Consider the following 17,486-nt stretch of genomic DNA (forward strand, 5'->3'; position numbering starts at 1 on the left):
CGTCCGACAGAAATTTCAAAACTCGCGGCACACGCAGTGGGCGGCCAGGTGGTAGTACCCATTCCCGCCGCTGGGAGGCGGATATCAGGAACCATTCCCATTTTCTATTCATATTTTTATTAATGCCTCTGTCTCCTGAGGGGAGGAGGGCGGGCACTTTAATTATATATATCTGCCAGGTAAGTATGAACAAACTTAATTGTATAATAACAATAACATTTTGTTCATGCCACTTACCTGACAGATATATATATAGCTGAATCCCACCTTCGGATGGTGGGAAGAGACAGAATAGGATTTTTTAGGAAACTTAAATTAAGTAGATGATATACATCTTGGTTCCTTACCTGTTTGCAAAGTAGACTATGTGATTACTGTCACGTAAGGCTGCTTTTGCTTAAGACAGAGTTGCCAGCCAGGTGGAGACCTGTAGTGCTGGTGCGCTCTGGATGAATCTGTCAACGGGTGCGAGACCTCAACGTGACAAGACCATCGAGGCCATACAAATGAGGGCAACGAAGCAACTGACCACCACCTGACCAACTATTCACAAAACCCCTTAAAACTAACTAAAGGATGGGAGATCTTCACATAAGACTCACCACAACCTAAAAACACAACAACCTAACCTAATCCTAACTAAGGGATAGGGAAAGAGCTACTTCCGGACCCCAATACTGTGTCCGCAGAAACGTATGGCCCCAGTGCATTACAATCGTCATAAATCGTTCTCACATCCCTTAGGTAATGTGAGGCGAAGACGGAGTTACTCCTCCAAAAGGTGCAATCAAGGATGTCCTTGATTGACATGTTCTTTTGGAAGGCAAGAGAGGTAGCGACGGCTCGAACTTCGTGCGCTTTTACTTGGAAGAGGCTCAAATCAGTCTTCTGGAAAGATGAATGAGCCTCCCGAATGATGTCCCTTAGAAAGAAAGCAACAGCATTCTTCGATAAAGGTAACTCTGGTCTCTTCACAGAGCACCAGAGATTACCTGAGGGACCTCTTACCTCTTTCGTTCTATGCACGTAGAACTTGAGAGCCCTGACCGGGCACAGGACTCTCTCTGGTTCTTGGCCCACCAGACTTGACATACCCTTGATCTCGAAAGTCTTCGGCCAAGGGTTCGAAGGATTTTCATTCTTCGCCAAGAAAGTTGGGTTCAACGAGCAGACAGCATTGTCCTCCCCTTTGAATCCCATTAACTTGCTAAACGCTTGAATTTCACTAACTCTCTTTGCCGTCGCAAGAGAAGTTAGGAAAAGAGCCTTCCTTGTCAGGTTTCGAAGAGACGCTGCCTGAAGCGGTTCGAAAGGGCTTGACATAAGGAATTTAAGGACTACGTCCAGGTTCCATGATGGAGGTCTCATTTGAGGAACCTTCGAGGTCTCGAAAGACTTTAAAAGGTCATGAATGTCCTTGTTGTCAGACAGGTCGAGGCCTCTGTGCCTAAAACCGCTGACAACATGCTTTTATATCCCTTGATGGTAGGGACCGCTAATTTCTGCACATTCCTGAGAAAGAGCAGAAAACCAGCTATTTGGTTCACAGAGGTCGAGGAAGAGGAAACTCCCTCCTTTTTACACCATGCCCTGAAGGAAGCCCACTTCGATTGGTAAACAGCTCTTGTGGAAGCACGTCTCGCATGTGCGATTGCTCTCGCAGCTGCTTTCGAAAAACCTCTCGCTCTGGCCAACTTTTCGATAGTCTGAACGCAGTCAGACCCAGAGCGGAGAGGTTTTGGTGAAACCTTTCGAAGTGCGGCTGTTTGAGTAGATCTTTCCTCCAGGACAATGTCCTTGGAAAGTCTACAAGGAAAGACATGACCTCTGTGAACCATTCTCTCGCTGGCCACATCGGAGCGATCAGGGTTAACCTCGTCCCTTCCGAGGCCGCAAACTTCCTCATGACTTCCCCAGAATCTTGAATGGTGGGAAGGCGTATAAGTCTAGGCCCGTCCAATTCCAAAGCAAAGTGTCTACCGCGATTGCTTCTGGATCCAGGACCGGGGAGCAGTAAAGAGGAAGTCTCTTGGTCCTTGACGTTGCGAATAAGTCGACCAGTGGACGTCCCCACAACGTCCACAGGTCTCGACAAACGTCTTCGTTCAAGGTCCATTCCGTCGGTAGGACTTGTTCCCGACGACTGAGAAGGTCTGCCCTGACGTTTTGCACTCCTGCAATGAATCTCGTCAGGATAGTCACATTTCTTCTCTTTGCCCACAGCAGAATCTCTCTCGCTAGGGAAAACAACGTTCTGGAGTGTGTTCCTCCCTGGTTTTTTAAATAAGCGAGTGCTGTGGTATTGTCCGAGTTTATCTGAACAATCTTTTGTTCTCCAAACTCCTTTCGAAGAAACTGCAGGGACAGAAATACTACTGCCAGTTCTTTGACATTTATATGCCAGGCTACCTGTTCCCCTCTCCAGGAGCCTGACACTTCCTTCCCTCCTAGTGTTGCTCCCCATCCCGTGATGGAAGCGTCTGAAAACAACACTAGTCGGGGCTCAGAAAGACTTAGGGACAACGCCCTCCTGAAGCTTCTGAGGGTCCAACCACCATCTTAGATGGTTCTTGATCGGAAGTGATATTCTCAATATGGCATTGAGATCGTCCTTGGCCTTCCACTCGTCCGCAAGGAAAAATTGGAGAGGCCTGATGTGCAGTCTTCCAAGGAAACAAACCTTTCTAGCGAGGAAATGGTCCCCAGCAGACTCATCCATTCCCTCGCCGAGCAAGTCTCTTTCCTTAGAAAGGCTGAGATCTTTTCTAAGCCTAGCCGCTGACGTTCCTGGGACGGAAACGCTCGAAAAGCCACTGAATCCATCTGAATCCCCAGATACACGATGGACTGTGTTGGGGTCAGATGCGACTTTTCGAGGTTGACCAGAAGTCCCAGGGACTTCGCTAGGGCTAAAGTGAACTGCAAGTCCTTCAGACACTTCTCTCTCGACGAACGCTCTGATCAGCCAGTCGTCGAGGTACAGGGAAACTCTTATTCCCGAAGAGTGTAGCCACCTCGCTACGTTCTTCATTACTACTGTGAACACCATCGGAGCCGTGGTCAGTCCGAAACACATAGCTCTGAACTGCCATACTTTGTTGTCTAAGACAAACTTAGATACTTTCTTGAAAGAGGGTGGATCGGGATGTGAAAGTACGCGTCCTGCAAGTCTAAGGACACCATCCAGTCGCCCGGTCTCAAGGCTCCCAGAACAGAATGAGGCGTCTCCATCGTGAATTTTGCGGTCTTTTCCACGAAAAGATTGAGCCTGCTTACATCTAGAACTGGACGCCAACCTGACGACTGCTTCGGTACTAGGAAGATTCTGTTGTAAAAACCTGGAGACCCCAGGTCCGCGACTTGTTCCACCGCTCTTTTGTCCGATCATCTGCTGAAGGAGATCGAACAATACTTTCTTCTTTTCTCCCTGATAGGATGGAGAAAGGTCTCTGGGAGTCGTAGAAAGAGAGGAAGATCTAAAAAGGGGATCTTGTACCCCTGCTGCACGATCTTGAGGGACCAAGAGTCCGTGTCTCTCTCTCCTCCACGCTCCCGCAAAAAAACCTTCAGTCTGGCTCCGACTGGTGTCTGAAGGACATGCTTCTCACTTGGAAGGCTTTGGCTTAAAGGAAGCTCTTCCTCGTGAAAACCCCTCTCCCTCGAGGAGCTGCTCTCGAGGGGGGAAGCCCCACGAAGGCTTAACTTTCTTCGGCGGTCGAACCGCAGCTGAAGAGGTTGAAGGTACGGCTGACCGTCTTGTAGACTGGGCCAAAAGGTCCTGAGTTGCCTTCTCTTGCAAGCTGTTCGTCAGGTCCTTTACTAAAGTCTGGGGGAAGAGATGGTTCGAAAGAGGCGAAAACAGCAAATCCGCTTTCTGAGCTGGAGTCACCGAACGAGCTGTGAAGTTGCACAGCAAAGCTCTCTTTTTTAATAAAGCCGTTCCAAAATGAGATACGAGCTCCTCCGAACCATCCCTGACGGCTTTGTCCATACATGCTAACACGCTGGACAGCTCCCCAGACTGAGAGATTTCTGGGCTTCTCGCTTGCAGATCCAGAACTCCCAAACACCAGTCAAGGAAGTTGAACACTTCCAGCGTCCTGAGCAGACCCTTCAAATGATGGTCAGTCTCCGAAGAGGTCCAGGTTACCTTAGCAGAGGGTAAAAGCGACCTCCTCTGCAAATCCACTAGGCTGGAGAAATCTCCTTGAGCCGAAGAAGGGATACGAACTCCTACTTCATCTTTGGTTCTATACCAAATGCCCCCTTTTCCGCTAAGTCTAGCTGGAGGCAAGGCGAAGGTCGTCTTGCCTTGATCTCTCCTTCGTACCATCCAATCTTGGAGCTTCTTAAAGGCACGTTTCGTGGAGAGAGAAGTTTTCATCTCTACAAACTCCGGGGTTTTTCCAGTTTTAGATGAAGAAAACTGCGAAGGAGGAGACTTGGGAGCTGCGGGCTGAAACTTGTCTTCGAAAGAAGAACGCAAGAGTCGCACGGGAGGGACTTATAGTCCGAGATTGACGGGGCGCTGAAGGTTCCTCTTCAACCGATTCAGTCCGAACTACTTAGCTCTCCTTCTTCTCTAAACGGAAGAGGAGACCGTCTGTCCGGAGAGGGCGTCCTAATATCGGGTCTTGGCTTGATCAAAGGACCCCTATCCTTGCTAGAGGCAGCCTTATTTCGGCTTGTCTTCTCTATGACGCTTTACTACTCGATGAAGTAGAGCGTCCTGACGAGGACGAGCGTCCTTAGCGCCATCCGCAGCAGTCTCACTTGCCAGAGAAGCGTCCTTACGTTTCTCAAACGAAAGGGAAGACCTTTTCGCTGGAATACGTGCCTGTGCGCGTAAACTAGCGTCTGGGGTACGACTTCCTGGTCGGAATCCCCAAAAACGTCTTGAAGGAGCCCTGAACGGCCTGGCGAGCTTCCTGCCAAGCGTCCTGCCGAGCGTCCTGGCGAGCGTCCTGCCGAGCGTCCTGTCTAGCGTCCTGGCGAGCGTCCTGACGAACGTCCTGCCTAGCGTCCTGCCAAGCGTCCTGACGAGCGTCCTGACAAGCGTCCTGACGAGCGTCCTGCCGAACGTCCTGCCGAACGTCCTGCCAAGCTCCCGCTAGCGTCCTGACGAGCGTCCTGTCGAACGTCGTACAGAGCGTCCTCCTCAAAAGCGTCCTGACGTAACGTCCTTCTAGAGGACGAACGAGATCGGCAAATCGCCGAAGGAGAAGCGATCGGCGAACGAGACGAAGTAGGTGAAGGAGAAGGAGACTGCTTTAGTCCTCTTGACAGGCAGTCTAATGGTTCCTTCCTCCGCTTAGGCTCGACTGCTGCTGGGCGAGTCCTCTGAGCCATAAGCGAGGATAGCTGGTCCTGAAGGGAAAAAAGAATGTTCTTCGTCGGGGAAGAATGAACAGAGAAGCAGGACTGATCCTGTGAGAAAGACGAGGGGCGAGGGGACGCCTCCTTCCTTCCTCACAGGTACAGCTACCTGCTTCTCAGTATACGCGCCTGTGCACGCAACCCAGCGTCCTCATCGGAGGAGATCTTACCTCTTTTCTGAGGCGGAAACGCGTCATACGCGTCCTCCGACGAAAGTGGCGAAAGAGGACGTGAAGCGTCCTCCGCACGAAACGTCCTTTTCAAAGGACGAGAGTCTCGAGCGCTCCACCCCTTGCGCGGGGAGGACGCTTCGGAGGAACGAAAAGCACTCTTCAGGACGCGCGCTCGTGCGCGCTCCTGGCAGCCTGGGACTTTGCTACAAGGCCTGCCGAAGGGACGCCAGATCGGTGGGAAGCCCCCGTAACCCTCTTGCGGCTTTCGACATACCTACTCCCTGGGTCTTGGGAGTCTGATAGAGGTCTAGGCCACAACACTGGGGGCACGATCACACACTTGCACCGAGCCAGTTTCTAAGGCTTTCACTTTGGTCTCCAGAGTGCGAAGAGACTCCAAAATCAGAGAGAGAGCATTCGCTTCTCCCGACACAGAATCAGAGCCCGAAGGCAACACAGGTTTAGGGGTTGTAAACACTACAGGTGTTAATGCAGGAGAGATGTTAGCCTTACCTTTGGTAAAACCACTCCTGGAGGAAGACCTCCTGATCCTATCGCGCTCCAATTTAAGGCGATAGGACTCATATACTCTCCAATCATCATCGGTCAATTTCTCACATTCATTGCACCGATTATCAATCAAACAATTAAGCCCCCTACAACTCATACATACTGTGTGGGGGTCTACCGATGCTTTCGGTAGCCTCACCTTACAATCAGCCCTCACACACACTCTGAAACTCACAGCACTTGATCCAGACATATATTATATAGAAAAGTCAATCCAAAATTAAAAAACGGTCCACTATCGCGCATGCCATTCAACAATCCAATTCAATACCAAAAAAAACCCCCCTCAATCAGATACTTAAAAGCGAGTCAAATTCCAAAAAATCCTGAGCAGAGGTCTGTAAACAGTTGTTTACCGACCGGCGAGAGAAAAAAATATGAATAGAAAATGGGAATGGTTCCTGATATCCGCCTCCCAGCGGCGGGAATGGTACTACCACCTTGCCGCCCCCTGCGTGTGCCGCGAGTTTTTGAAATTTCTGTCGGACGTCAGAAAATACAGCTATATATATACTGTCAGGTAAGTGGCATGAACAAAAATTTAGATTTATGGTGAATTTAAAAAAAAAAACTTTCCTTCCCTCCGCGCGCGGATTCTCCGCCACAAATCTCCGAAATGCGTACGTTCCATTCTCGGAATATTTGCTCAGTTTCATATTAGGCATTTCGTAGTTTTATATATGAAAATGTGCGCAATTTCATGTAGAATAAAACGAAAAATATTTGAAGGCTTTAGCTTTTCTTAATTCCGAAATAATTGCATATACAAAAATATATATAAAAAAATTCGACATTCGGTCAACTTTAACTCGTCAGATATGGTCAAAAACTGCATTTGTAAACCCCCCAAGCTAATATTCTTACAGTAATCGTAAAAGCTTTCAATAATTTGTCTTCAATTTGAAAGAAATTGGAAGTCTCTCGGACAATATTTAGATTTATGGTGAATTTTTGAAAAAAAATATTTGTTTATGTCCGCTCGTTACGAATTCATGCATTATTTTGTGATAATATTTTCTCTGTGTTGCTTTTATAGTTTTACAACGTGTTATATACCAAAATGATCGCAATTTAGTGTACATTACAACGAAAAAAAAAGTAACTGGTTACCTTTAACCGTTTCGTGCACAGCACGATTTGAATACAATTATATATGAAATTTTGTTTTTGCGCTATCATATATCGCATTATTTATACATGATAATGATAATTTTTTTCATTTCTGATGGTTGCATACTAAACTTCAGCCAATGACAAAAAAAGGAGCCAAATTGAACTCTTAATCTTGAAAACTAAGCGCGCTGTGATTTTTTGAAAAAAATATTTTTTTCCGCTTCCGCGCTCACTCTGAAACACCTCCGGCACATGGGAGACATTTTTTTTTACCGCTTCGGCGTTTAAGGGTTAACTTATTAGATGTTTCCATAAATCATGTAACTTATCTAACAAACTGTTTCAGAGCTGATAAAATTATTTACATTAATTCTCAATGCTGACTATTAATGTTTCAGTAAATTTTTAAAGCAACTGAAAACCTGAATGAACTCTTTCAAATCGAAAGTTCAGTTAAAAATGTTGAAATATTATTCAAAAACCCATGCTTACCAAAATATAAATAAAAACATAAAACAACAATAAAAATACTAACTTTCAACTGTATTTGAAGCTGCTACATCCTTGCAAGTCTGGTCCCCTGTTTCTGCCTGCTCTTTTATTTTCTTTACACGATCCTTTCCCTTAGCTGTTAAAATATACACAGAAAAAATACATATAATATATTGTACTCTAAACAAACCTAATAGAGTAAAATGTTAATTTCACAGCAATGTGGGAGTTTTAAATGCAAAAGTACAATACCTTCTATGGTCACAATGATCATACAAATGCACACTACCACGTTACAAGTTTTTTCATTATTGTAATTGGATGAATATTCATATAGAGTGCATGTGCAAGCAAGTGTCCGCAAACCAAAATGCTCATGTGAGAAAAATAGTTACATACATTCAAAGCAATCAGTGTCATGGAAAGTTTCAATCACAACCCATACAAAAATGACAAATTTTTAACCAAATTGTATTTTTCATAACTAACAAACCTGAGGTCTTGACATTAGGATAATACTAGCACCAAGCTGGATACCAGTAGAATTAATAACAAACTTGCGAGATCCAGGGACCATTGGCATATACAGTGGAACCTCTACATACGAATGTCCCTGTGTATGAAAAATTCAGGTTACGAAGGCATAGACAAAGATCTTTTTGCTTCTGTATACGAAAATAATTCAGGTTGCGAAAGGGTAAAGTCCAAGATTCGCCCGGGCCGCTGAGAACAATTTTAAAACTCGCACGCCACCAACTCAGTAGACTTGCCACCATCCTCCCGCTCTCCCATTGGTTCCTGATGCTAGTCACTGCCATAAGATCCTACTCTCCTATTGGTCAGCATCTGTCCCATCATGCCTCTATGTAAAGGCGTTCCTTGACCATTTTTTGCAGCGGCATTATCGTAAACACCTGGAATTTTTTTGTTCACATATATTTTGTTTGTTAACTTAAATTCGTGTTAGTGATTTCGCTTTCGTTGTACAGTAAGTTACTTTACTGTGTTGTTTGTGAACTTAATTACTTATGTTATTAGCCATGGGTCCCAAGAATGTTGCTGAAGTTCACGGAAAGAAGAGGATGCTTTCTATGGAGAACGAAGATGGAGATAATCAAGAAGTGTTAAATGTTTTCTGACATTTGTTAATGTGTTTCGTAAAGTTTAGTGTTAATGTTTTCTACCATTTTTTAATGTTTCGTAAAGTTAAGTGTTCATGTTTTCTGCCATTTGTCCTCCTCCTCTGTCGTCACTTTCGGACATCGCCTCACTCGAAAGGTAAGGTTCCACATTTTATTACATACATACGTATATTTACGTACAGTATTTCTTGTACCCTGTACACTAATACACTTTATATACAGGTACAGTCATGGTTATGTTAGGTACTGAATGGTCCAAATTGTTGTATTTCATTGTTTATTGGTCAATTTAGCTTTATTATAAAATTTACTGTGGTGTTTTTGTAGGGCTTGGAACGAATTAGGCAATTTACATGTAAAACGTAGTTCTAGATACGAAAAAATCAGGTTACGAAGGCCACTTCAGAATGGATTAATTTCGTAACCTGAGGCACTACTGTATACCAGGTCACAGGGTATTGTAGTTCCCAGAATGCCCTTAGCGTCCCGTGACCCATCAGTTACTCTTCCAATCCAGTTTAGACTGTTTGAGGGGTGGTTAGAGGTGGGTCTTATCTGTGAAGACCTCAGGTTTGTTAGTTATGAAAAATACAAATTGGTTAAAAATTTGTCATTTGTTCATATACAAAACAAACCTTCGGTCTTTACATTAGGATAGACTTACTTATCGGTGGGAGGTAAATCTCTATAACAAACTGGGAGTTTGCCACCTTTATCCATTTCTGAATAGTAGATGTATTCTAAGACAATGGACTATTAACCTTTGATATATGAGAATCTATTAGTTTCCCTCTCTGGGTGTTTTATACAATGCCATGGTTTATTGCATTATGGAAGGTGGAGAGCTATCCGTTCTCATGAACCACTCCTGTCCCTTGTATCTGGATCTGTTATCGCCCAACTCTCTTCCTATTATTGAGAGGAGTGTGTTGCTACTAAAAAGTATCCTATACTCTAGATTATCTTTACAGTATGGCTGTCCCCCTCACCTGCATCTAGTCCATTCCAGCTCATGATGGTACTCTCCTTCATACTGCCCGTAGGTAAAGGAGTAGTTAGAAAAGTAGTGAAGAAGAAAGACCAGTCATCTCACTCATTCTTTCATACCTTCATCTTAGACTAGACACAAACTGACCCGCCAGGGGTACTGGATGAGCTATACCACCTGCTGGGCAGCCACCACTGGACCGTAAGAAAAAGTGTCCAAGGATCTATGGGCAACATATTTTAAATAAAAGGAATTGAAAGTTGTTTGGCGTCGCCAAATATGACAAATTTTTAACCAATTTGTATTTTTCACAACTTACAAACCTGAGGTCTTAACATTAGGATAAATACTCAGCGCAAGCTGGAAACTGGTAAAGTTTAAAATAATTGTGTACGCAAGGGACTATTGGCATCTGTGCTTGGTAACGAGACATGTGGAGCCACCCACATACCACTCTTTAACTCGTGACCCTGTTAGTTATTCTTGACATTCTTCTTGATAAGAAGGGTGGTTAGAGGTGGGCCTTTGTATGTTAAGACCTCAGGTTTGTAAGTTATGAAAAATACAAAATGGTTAAAAATTTGTCATTTGTTCATATACGAAACAAACCTTCGGTCTTAACATTAGGATAGACTTACTTTTGGTGGGAGGTAAGTACTATTAACCAACTGGGAGTTTGCCACCTTTAATCAGTTTTCTGAATACCAGCATTCTACGAAACAACTGATCAGTATTTCCGAATCTAAGACATATATGAATATCATAGAGTCAGACTTCTGGGTTCTACACAATGTCATAGTTCATTGCGTCTGAGGAAGACAAGATCTGTTCTTCTAACAAACCAATTCCTCCACTCATGTAGGTTTGTTATCATTCCTCTCCCCTTTGCTAGAGAGAGGAACGTCCTACTTCTGATATGTATCTTACTGATACTAACCCTAACAGTATGTCAACTTCACTCACCTGTATCTTGTCCATTCCAGCTTATGATGGTACTCTCCTCTTACTGCCCAAAGTAAAGAAGGAGAGAAAATTTGAAAAGGAGACAGAAATTTGAAAAGGAAAGAGGCCAGTTATCTCCTCCATTTCACATTCATACCATCATCTTAGATAAGATACCAACTGACCCACCAGGGGTGCTGGATGAGTTACACAATTTGTTGAGAAGCCACCAAAGGACCCAAGGAAATTGTGTCCAAGGACCTCTAGGCTACCTTATTTATATACAGGAAATTGAAAGTGATTTGTCATAACAATGAACCAACTCTCAAATTTCAATGAACAGACAGACACCTTAACACTACTCAATTTGAGCTTCGATACAGTCACAGACCAACCGCCAAGATCATTTTAACAGATATGTTCTTAATTGCCAGAGGGCACGAATTCCTCTGATGACCTTCTCTTCTGTAAGACCACATTGGTACAACTTAACAAGGAGTAGGCTTGACCGATCGCCTCTGTTTGGCTTGTTCCTTTACGTCTACCACCTTTATGTTCTAGGTGACGTACTTCTCACTATAACCACAGAGTACTTTGACAAGTCAAAGCCAGCCCTCCTGAAGGTCTCTTATGCAAACTCGCACCGTACTGAGCATGACTAAGAAATGTATCTGTCATCATGACCTGTGCTGCATTGACTCATTATCCCGGATTCTGAGGCAAATTGGAACTGTTGTTCCTAACTACTTTTGAGTCTACTTCAAAAACCTGGCTATTGAGTACTCCCACTCTACCAAGGCCAGAGGAAGACCACCAGCCACGGTCAGTTTCCTGTAACGTGACTGATGTATGTTCCTGGTGGTAATCCATTGAGTCTACTCTGATACAGAGTATGTTTTCACTTATCAGACCGGAGTTCTTATGTGGCCCAGCTCCTGATTCATTAGAAGATAACTCAGTGTGAAGTGATATTCACATGCCCAATCACCAGTCCAATGTGTATCACCATACATGTGATTACAGAGAGACTTCCCTCTGTTCTAACCACCTCTCCACAAGATCATTGTCTATTGACAGAATGCCTTTAATGGACAGAAACCTCCTCTATACAGGCAGTCACGGCCAAAGAGTCATTCTGAATATGTGAGCCAGAGACCTTTGGAGTCGTGTTACCACCGAGATGACACTCTACACCCAAATCTTAAAACTATTAGTTCGAAAAGGGATACTGGGCAAACTCCAGACCTTGCAATATTAATTCTACCTATTGGTGGTGCCTCTTCCCCACACGAACCTGGTAGCAATGATTGTGCTAAGATACACTTTATCAGTCACTCATCTTTGGGTCCTCCTAATTACTGGAACCCCTTCTTCCGTTCGGGACATGGAGGAACAGGTAGAACAGAGTTTGTGTAACCTCCAAGTTGTTCCCAGTAACCCAAATGGAATCCTCAGGCTCCTCGAAGGGCAAAACCCATGAGACAGCTCTTACATGGTTTTTCAATTATACAAGTTCCTCTCTGGACGAGTGGTTTGTGCACTCATCTGCCAAACCAGTGGTTCGAGGTCCGACTCCCGGCTCGGCCAACGCGGAATCAGAGGAACTTATTTCTGGTGATAGAAATTAAATTTCTCAATATAGTGCAGTTTGGATCCCACAATAAGCTGCAGGTCCCGTTGCTAGGTGATCAATTGGTTCCTAGCCACATAAAAAAATATCCAATCCTTCAGGCCAGCCCTAGGAGAGCTATTAATCAGCTCAGTGTTCCTGTAAAAACTTAAGATACACTTAACTTTTCCAATTATACGGATGATATCATAGGAAAACCCCAGGGGAATGTCCTATGATAATATATTCTGTACAGACACGTCCTAATTATCCTCCTGTCCAAGGAATTAATCTGTTAACAGGACATGGCTCATTTTTCACAAGTACCACGAAAACCTATGAGGTGATCTGTTACAATATACGGGCATATGATTAATATGCTATCTTCCAAAGGGAAACCATATGTTGCCAGAAACCACCATGGTGCTATTCTCGAGTAACCTAGCCCAGAATTGTAACCAACGTCACTTCACCCTACCTCACTCTTGAAGAATGGGAAATTCCCCACCTTCCCCTTCCAGATATGATGAGGTTCTAATGACTTGCTTCAGCCAACTGAAACTCGAACCCTCTATGTTAGGTTCATGACTTCAATATCGAAACTAGGCCAGGATGGAAGAGACCCATTTGCAGATGCTAGGTTAATCATGCCAACAACCACTTGGACTAGGCTAAGTAGGTATAGTCAATTAAGAATTGATTAACTTATTTTAAGTTGGCAAGACCAGGTTCACACTGGCTTGGTTAACCCTTAAAGGCCTATTGGACGTATTTTACGTCGAGATAAATTGTCTTTTGGGTGCTGACCGGACGTAATTTACGTCGACATAAAAAAAAATTTTTTTACAATTCGCGGAAAAATACTTATAGGCCTGCCAGCCGAAAACTTTTGAATCATGCGCCTTGGGGGATGCTGAGAGTTCACGGATCAAGGTGCTGTTTTGTTTACAATTGTTACGCAGGTGCGCAAGCGCGAATTTCTTTCTTATCGCACTAAAAAGCATCAGTGACATCTCGGAAATTATTTCGTCACTTTGACATAATTTTTGCACCATTTTAAATTAGCTGTTACATGGAGAATAATATATGAAAATGTGCAAATTTTCATGTAGAATTCAACAAAATAATACTCATGATTGTAGCTTTTATCAGTTTTGAAATATTTTCATATAAATAACGATAAGTGCCAAAATTTCAACCTTTGGTCAACTTGGACTCTACCGAAATGGTCGAAAAATGCAATTGTAAGCTAAAACTCTTATATTTTAGTAATATTCAATCATTTACCTTAATTTTGCAACTAATTGGAAGTATCTAGCACAATATTTTTATTTATGGTGAATTTATGAAAAAAAACTTTTTCCTTACATCCGCGCGTTAACTCTTCTGAAAAAATCATACGTGTGATTGTCGTAATGTTTGCACCATTTTAAATTAGCCGTTACATAAAGTTTTATATATGGAAATGTGTGCAATTTTATGCACAATACAACTGAAAACAACCCATGGTTGTAGCTTTTATCAGTTTTGAAATATTTTCATATAAATAATGATGTGCCAAAATTTCAACCTTCGGTCAACTTTGACTCTACCGAAATGGTCGAAAAATGCAATTGTAAGCTAAAACTCTTATATTCTAGTAATATTCAATCATTTACCTTCATTTTGCAAGAAATTGGAAGTCTCTAGCACCATATTTTGATTTATGGTGAATTTATGAGAAAAAAAAAAAAAACATTTTCCTTACTTCCGCGCAGTAACTCTTCCGAAAAAATCATAAGTGCGATTGTGGTAATGCTTGCACCATTTTAAATTAGCCGTTACATAAAGTTTTATACATGAAAATGTGCGCAATTTTATGTAGAATACAACGTAAAATAATTGAAGGTTGTAGCTTTTCTCATTTTTGAAATATATGCATATAAATCACGATAAATAGAAAAAAAACCATGTTCAGTCAACTTTGACTCTACCGAAATAGTCGGAAAACGCAATTGTAAGCTAAAACTCTTCCAGTCTAGTAATATTCAGTCATTTATCTTCATTTTGAAACAAATTCAAAGTCTCTAGCACAATATTTAGATTTATGGTGAATTTAAAAAAAAAAAAAACTTACCTTCCCTCTGCACGCGGATTCTCCGCCACAAATCTCCGAAATGCGTATGTCGCATTCTCAGAATATTTGCTCCATTTAATATTAGGCGTTTCATAGAGTTTTATATATGAAAATGTGTGCAATTTCATGTAGAATAAAACAAAAAATAATTGAAGGTTGTAGCTTTTCTCATTTTTGAAATATTTGCATATAAAAAAAATATATACAAAAAATTCGACATTCGGTCAACTTTAACTCGTCCAAAATGGTCGAAAACTGCAATTGTAAGCTAAAACACTTACAGTATAGTAATATTCAATCATTTATCTTCATTTTGAAAGAAATTGGAAGTCTCTAGAAAAATATTTAGATTTATGGTGAATTTTTGAAGAAAAAAAATTTTTACATCCGTGCGTTACGAATTCATGCATCATTTCGTGATATTTTCTCTGTGTTGCTTTGATCGTTTTACAATGTGTTATGTACCAAAATGATTGCAATTTAGTGTACAATACAACGAAAACAAAATTAACTCATTAGCTTTAACCGTTTTGCTCACAGCCTGATTTGAATACAATTATATATGAAATCTTGTTTTCGTGCTATCATATATCACATTATTTATATACGATAATGATATTTTTTTTCATTTCTGATGGTTGCATACTAAACTTCAGACAATGAAAAAAAAAGGAGCCAAAAATGAACTATTAATCTTGAAAACTAAGCGTGCTGTGATTTTTTGAAAAAAAAAAATTTCTACTTCGGCGCTCGCTCCAAGACCCCCCAGGCATACGGGAGACGACTTTTATTATACCCCTTAGGCGTTTAAGGGTTAAGTTAGACTAGGTTAACTCTTCCACCAATTAGGCTAGGCTAACTCCTCCATCACTTAGGCTAGGTTAAGTTCATCAGAGATGTACTCTTAACTAGTCTAGGCTAGTACAGACTAGCTTAATCTAGAAACTAAATGACTTAGGTTAGGGTAAAGTTGTTCAAGAAAGTTTGGGCTATACATGCTAGGATACAACCACAATCTTCTAAGCTGAGGTGGTAATAGTGTTTCAAATGGGTAGCCTAGGCATTAGTCTATGCTCGAGTATACTTATAACCTTACTACTACGCCCAAGCTAAGATAGTGAAGGCTTGTTCAAGTAGCCAGACCATGCTAAGTCATTAAGGGGGCCGGCCGGCTAATGCCATTTTTTAACGACAGGACTTTGACATTCATACCACTTAATAAGGTGACTTGGGATATCTCCAAACCGCATATGATTTTCGCCTCTGACCTTCGGTTTTGTGACGCCAGGGCGATTTATCCCGAAAATAACCATTTTTCAAATTCTATCTCCTCCCTTGATATTTAATATTAAGACCTGGGATTACTACCATATATAGACCTGATGTCGACCTCTAATCAAATGGAGTTTTTTTTCTAAAAGTCATTTTTTGCTAGATATGAATTTTTCAATGTGGTAAAAAAATAAACCCTATAAATCACGAGAAAAAAATTATAAAAAAAAGACGAAACAAAAATTGGAAAAAAGGGCTCTATTTGATTGTTCTATAATGTCGTTCTGAGTTATATACCAAATTCCAATGTTATAGCTTTAAAACTAAGTGAGGAGATAGATTTTGAAGGTCAATAAGTATAGTTTTGAGATACGGGCGTTCAAAGTTTTCCTTCGTATTTCTATAAAGACAATGTTAATAAATGAATGATTATGAATGTATATTTCTTTTTTGTGCATTAATAACCAAAAAACTATTTTATTTATCATAATTTAATCATAAATGATGATCCCTTTGCTCATATATCGTAGCCTGGGGCACTGCTTGAGGCAAGATGGGGCACTCCTTCCTACGTAACCCCTCTCTCCCCTTCACTAACTCGGCTTATTACAGCGAATTTTCTTCTGTATGTTAGCGAGATGTTTTCCTTGTATTTTCCTCTTTGGCATGATGACATTCTTGCCAAAACAAAGATAAACAAACGTAAATGCAAGAGAATGTCAAAGGTGAAACTCGAAGGTGTACTCTCTTTTTACAAAGACAATTTAATAAATCATGATTATTATGAATTTCATATTCCATTTTGGGTATTAAAAAACCAAAACTATGTTATTTATCATAAATGAAGATCTCTTTGCTCAAAGACCGTAGCCTTGGGCACAGTGTGACATGTGCTGTCAGGCAAGAAAGGGGCGTTACTAGCAACCCTCCCCTCTCTCTTCACTAACTACGCGTATATTATGATATTCTGTAATAATACTTGAGCGATTTTTCTTCGTCTGTATGTTAGCAAGATGTTTTCCTTGTCTTTTCCTCATTGGCATGATGAACTTCTTGCCGAAACATACATAAACATACGTAAAAGCAAGCGAATGTCACGAGGTGAAACTCGTACGTGTAACCTACTTGAAGTCTATGGTCCAACTGATTCATGATTGAACCAGATACTCGCTTGAAGTTCGCTTCTTGTGAGCCACAGAATCTCTACAGATGTCATTTCTCACAATTTCTTTGCCAATAATTATCAAAATTTACGATAACAGAAGAAATATTGCATTTTTTTGTACGGATGAATGTTTTAGGCTTATTGAGTTATGTTTACTAATTACCCTGTAACTACGAAAGTAAGAGGAATTTTGACGAAATATTTCGTATACGTATTCTCAATTGCCATATGAAGCTCCATGAATTTTTTCAAGACTGCATTTTTTGCCCTATACCACCATATATAGGGGTTCCGGCCAGCCCCTTAACCCACTGTTAGGCTAAGTTGACATGTATGTCGGAATCATCTAACCTTTGAGTTAGGCTAAGCTAACTAAGAACTGTACCACTCAGACTAATCTAAGATAGTAAATGCAGGTTCGAAAACCAAACCGCGACCATTAACTAGGCTAAGCCGCCCCATGTATGCCCAAACCAGTTAATTTGGACAGTCTCAGTTAAGAACTACTACTCAGATTAACTAAGATAG

At 41.8% G+C, this 17,486-nt stretch overlaps 1 protein-coding gene across 2 annotated transcripts in view; it reads right to left on the reverse strand.

Annotated features, from left to right (window-relative positions):
• LOC135222774 (gem-associated protein 5-like) overlaps window positions 1-17,486 on the reverse strand; it is a 291,182-nt gene that overhangs the window by 106,341 nt on the left and 167,355 nt on the right. For both annotated transcript variants that reach the window (XM_064261034.1, XM_064261043.1), the window contains exon 16: window positions 7,768-7,860. In XM_064261034.1, the coding sequence (XP_064117104.1) occupies window positions 7,768-7,860 (93 nt within the window). The remainder of the gene's footprint in view (window positions 1-7,767; window positions 7,861-17,486) is intronic.

Source organism: Macrobrachium nipponense, chromosome 20, assembly GCF_015104395.2.
Source record: "Macrobrachium nipponense isolate FS-2020 chromosome 20, ASM1510439v2, whole genome shotgun sequence".
NCBI lineage: Eukaryota > Metazoa > Arthropoda > Malacostraca > Decapoda > Palaemonidae > Macrobrachium > Macrobrachium nipponense.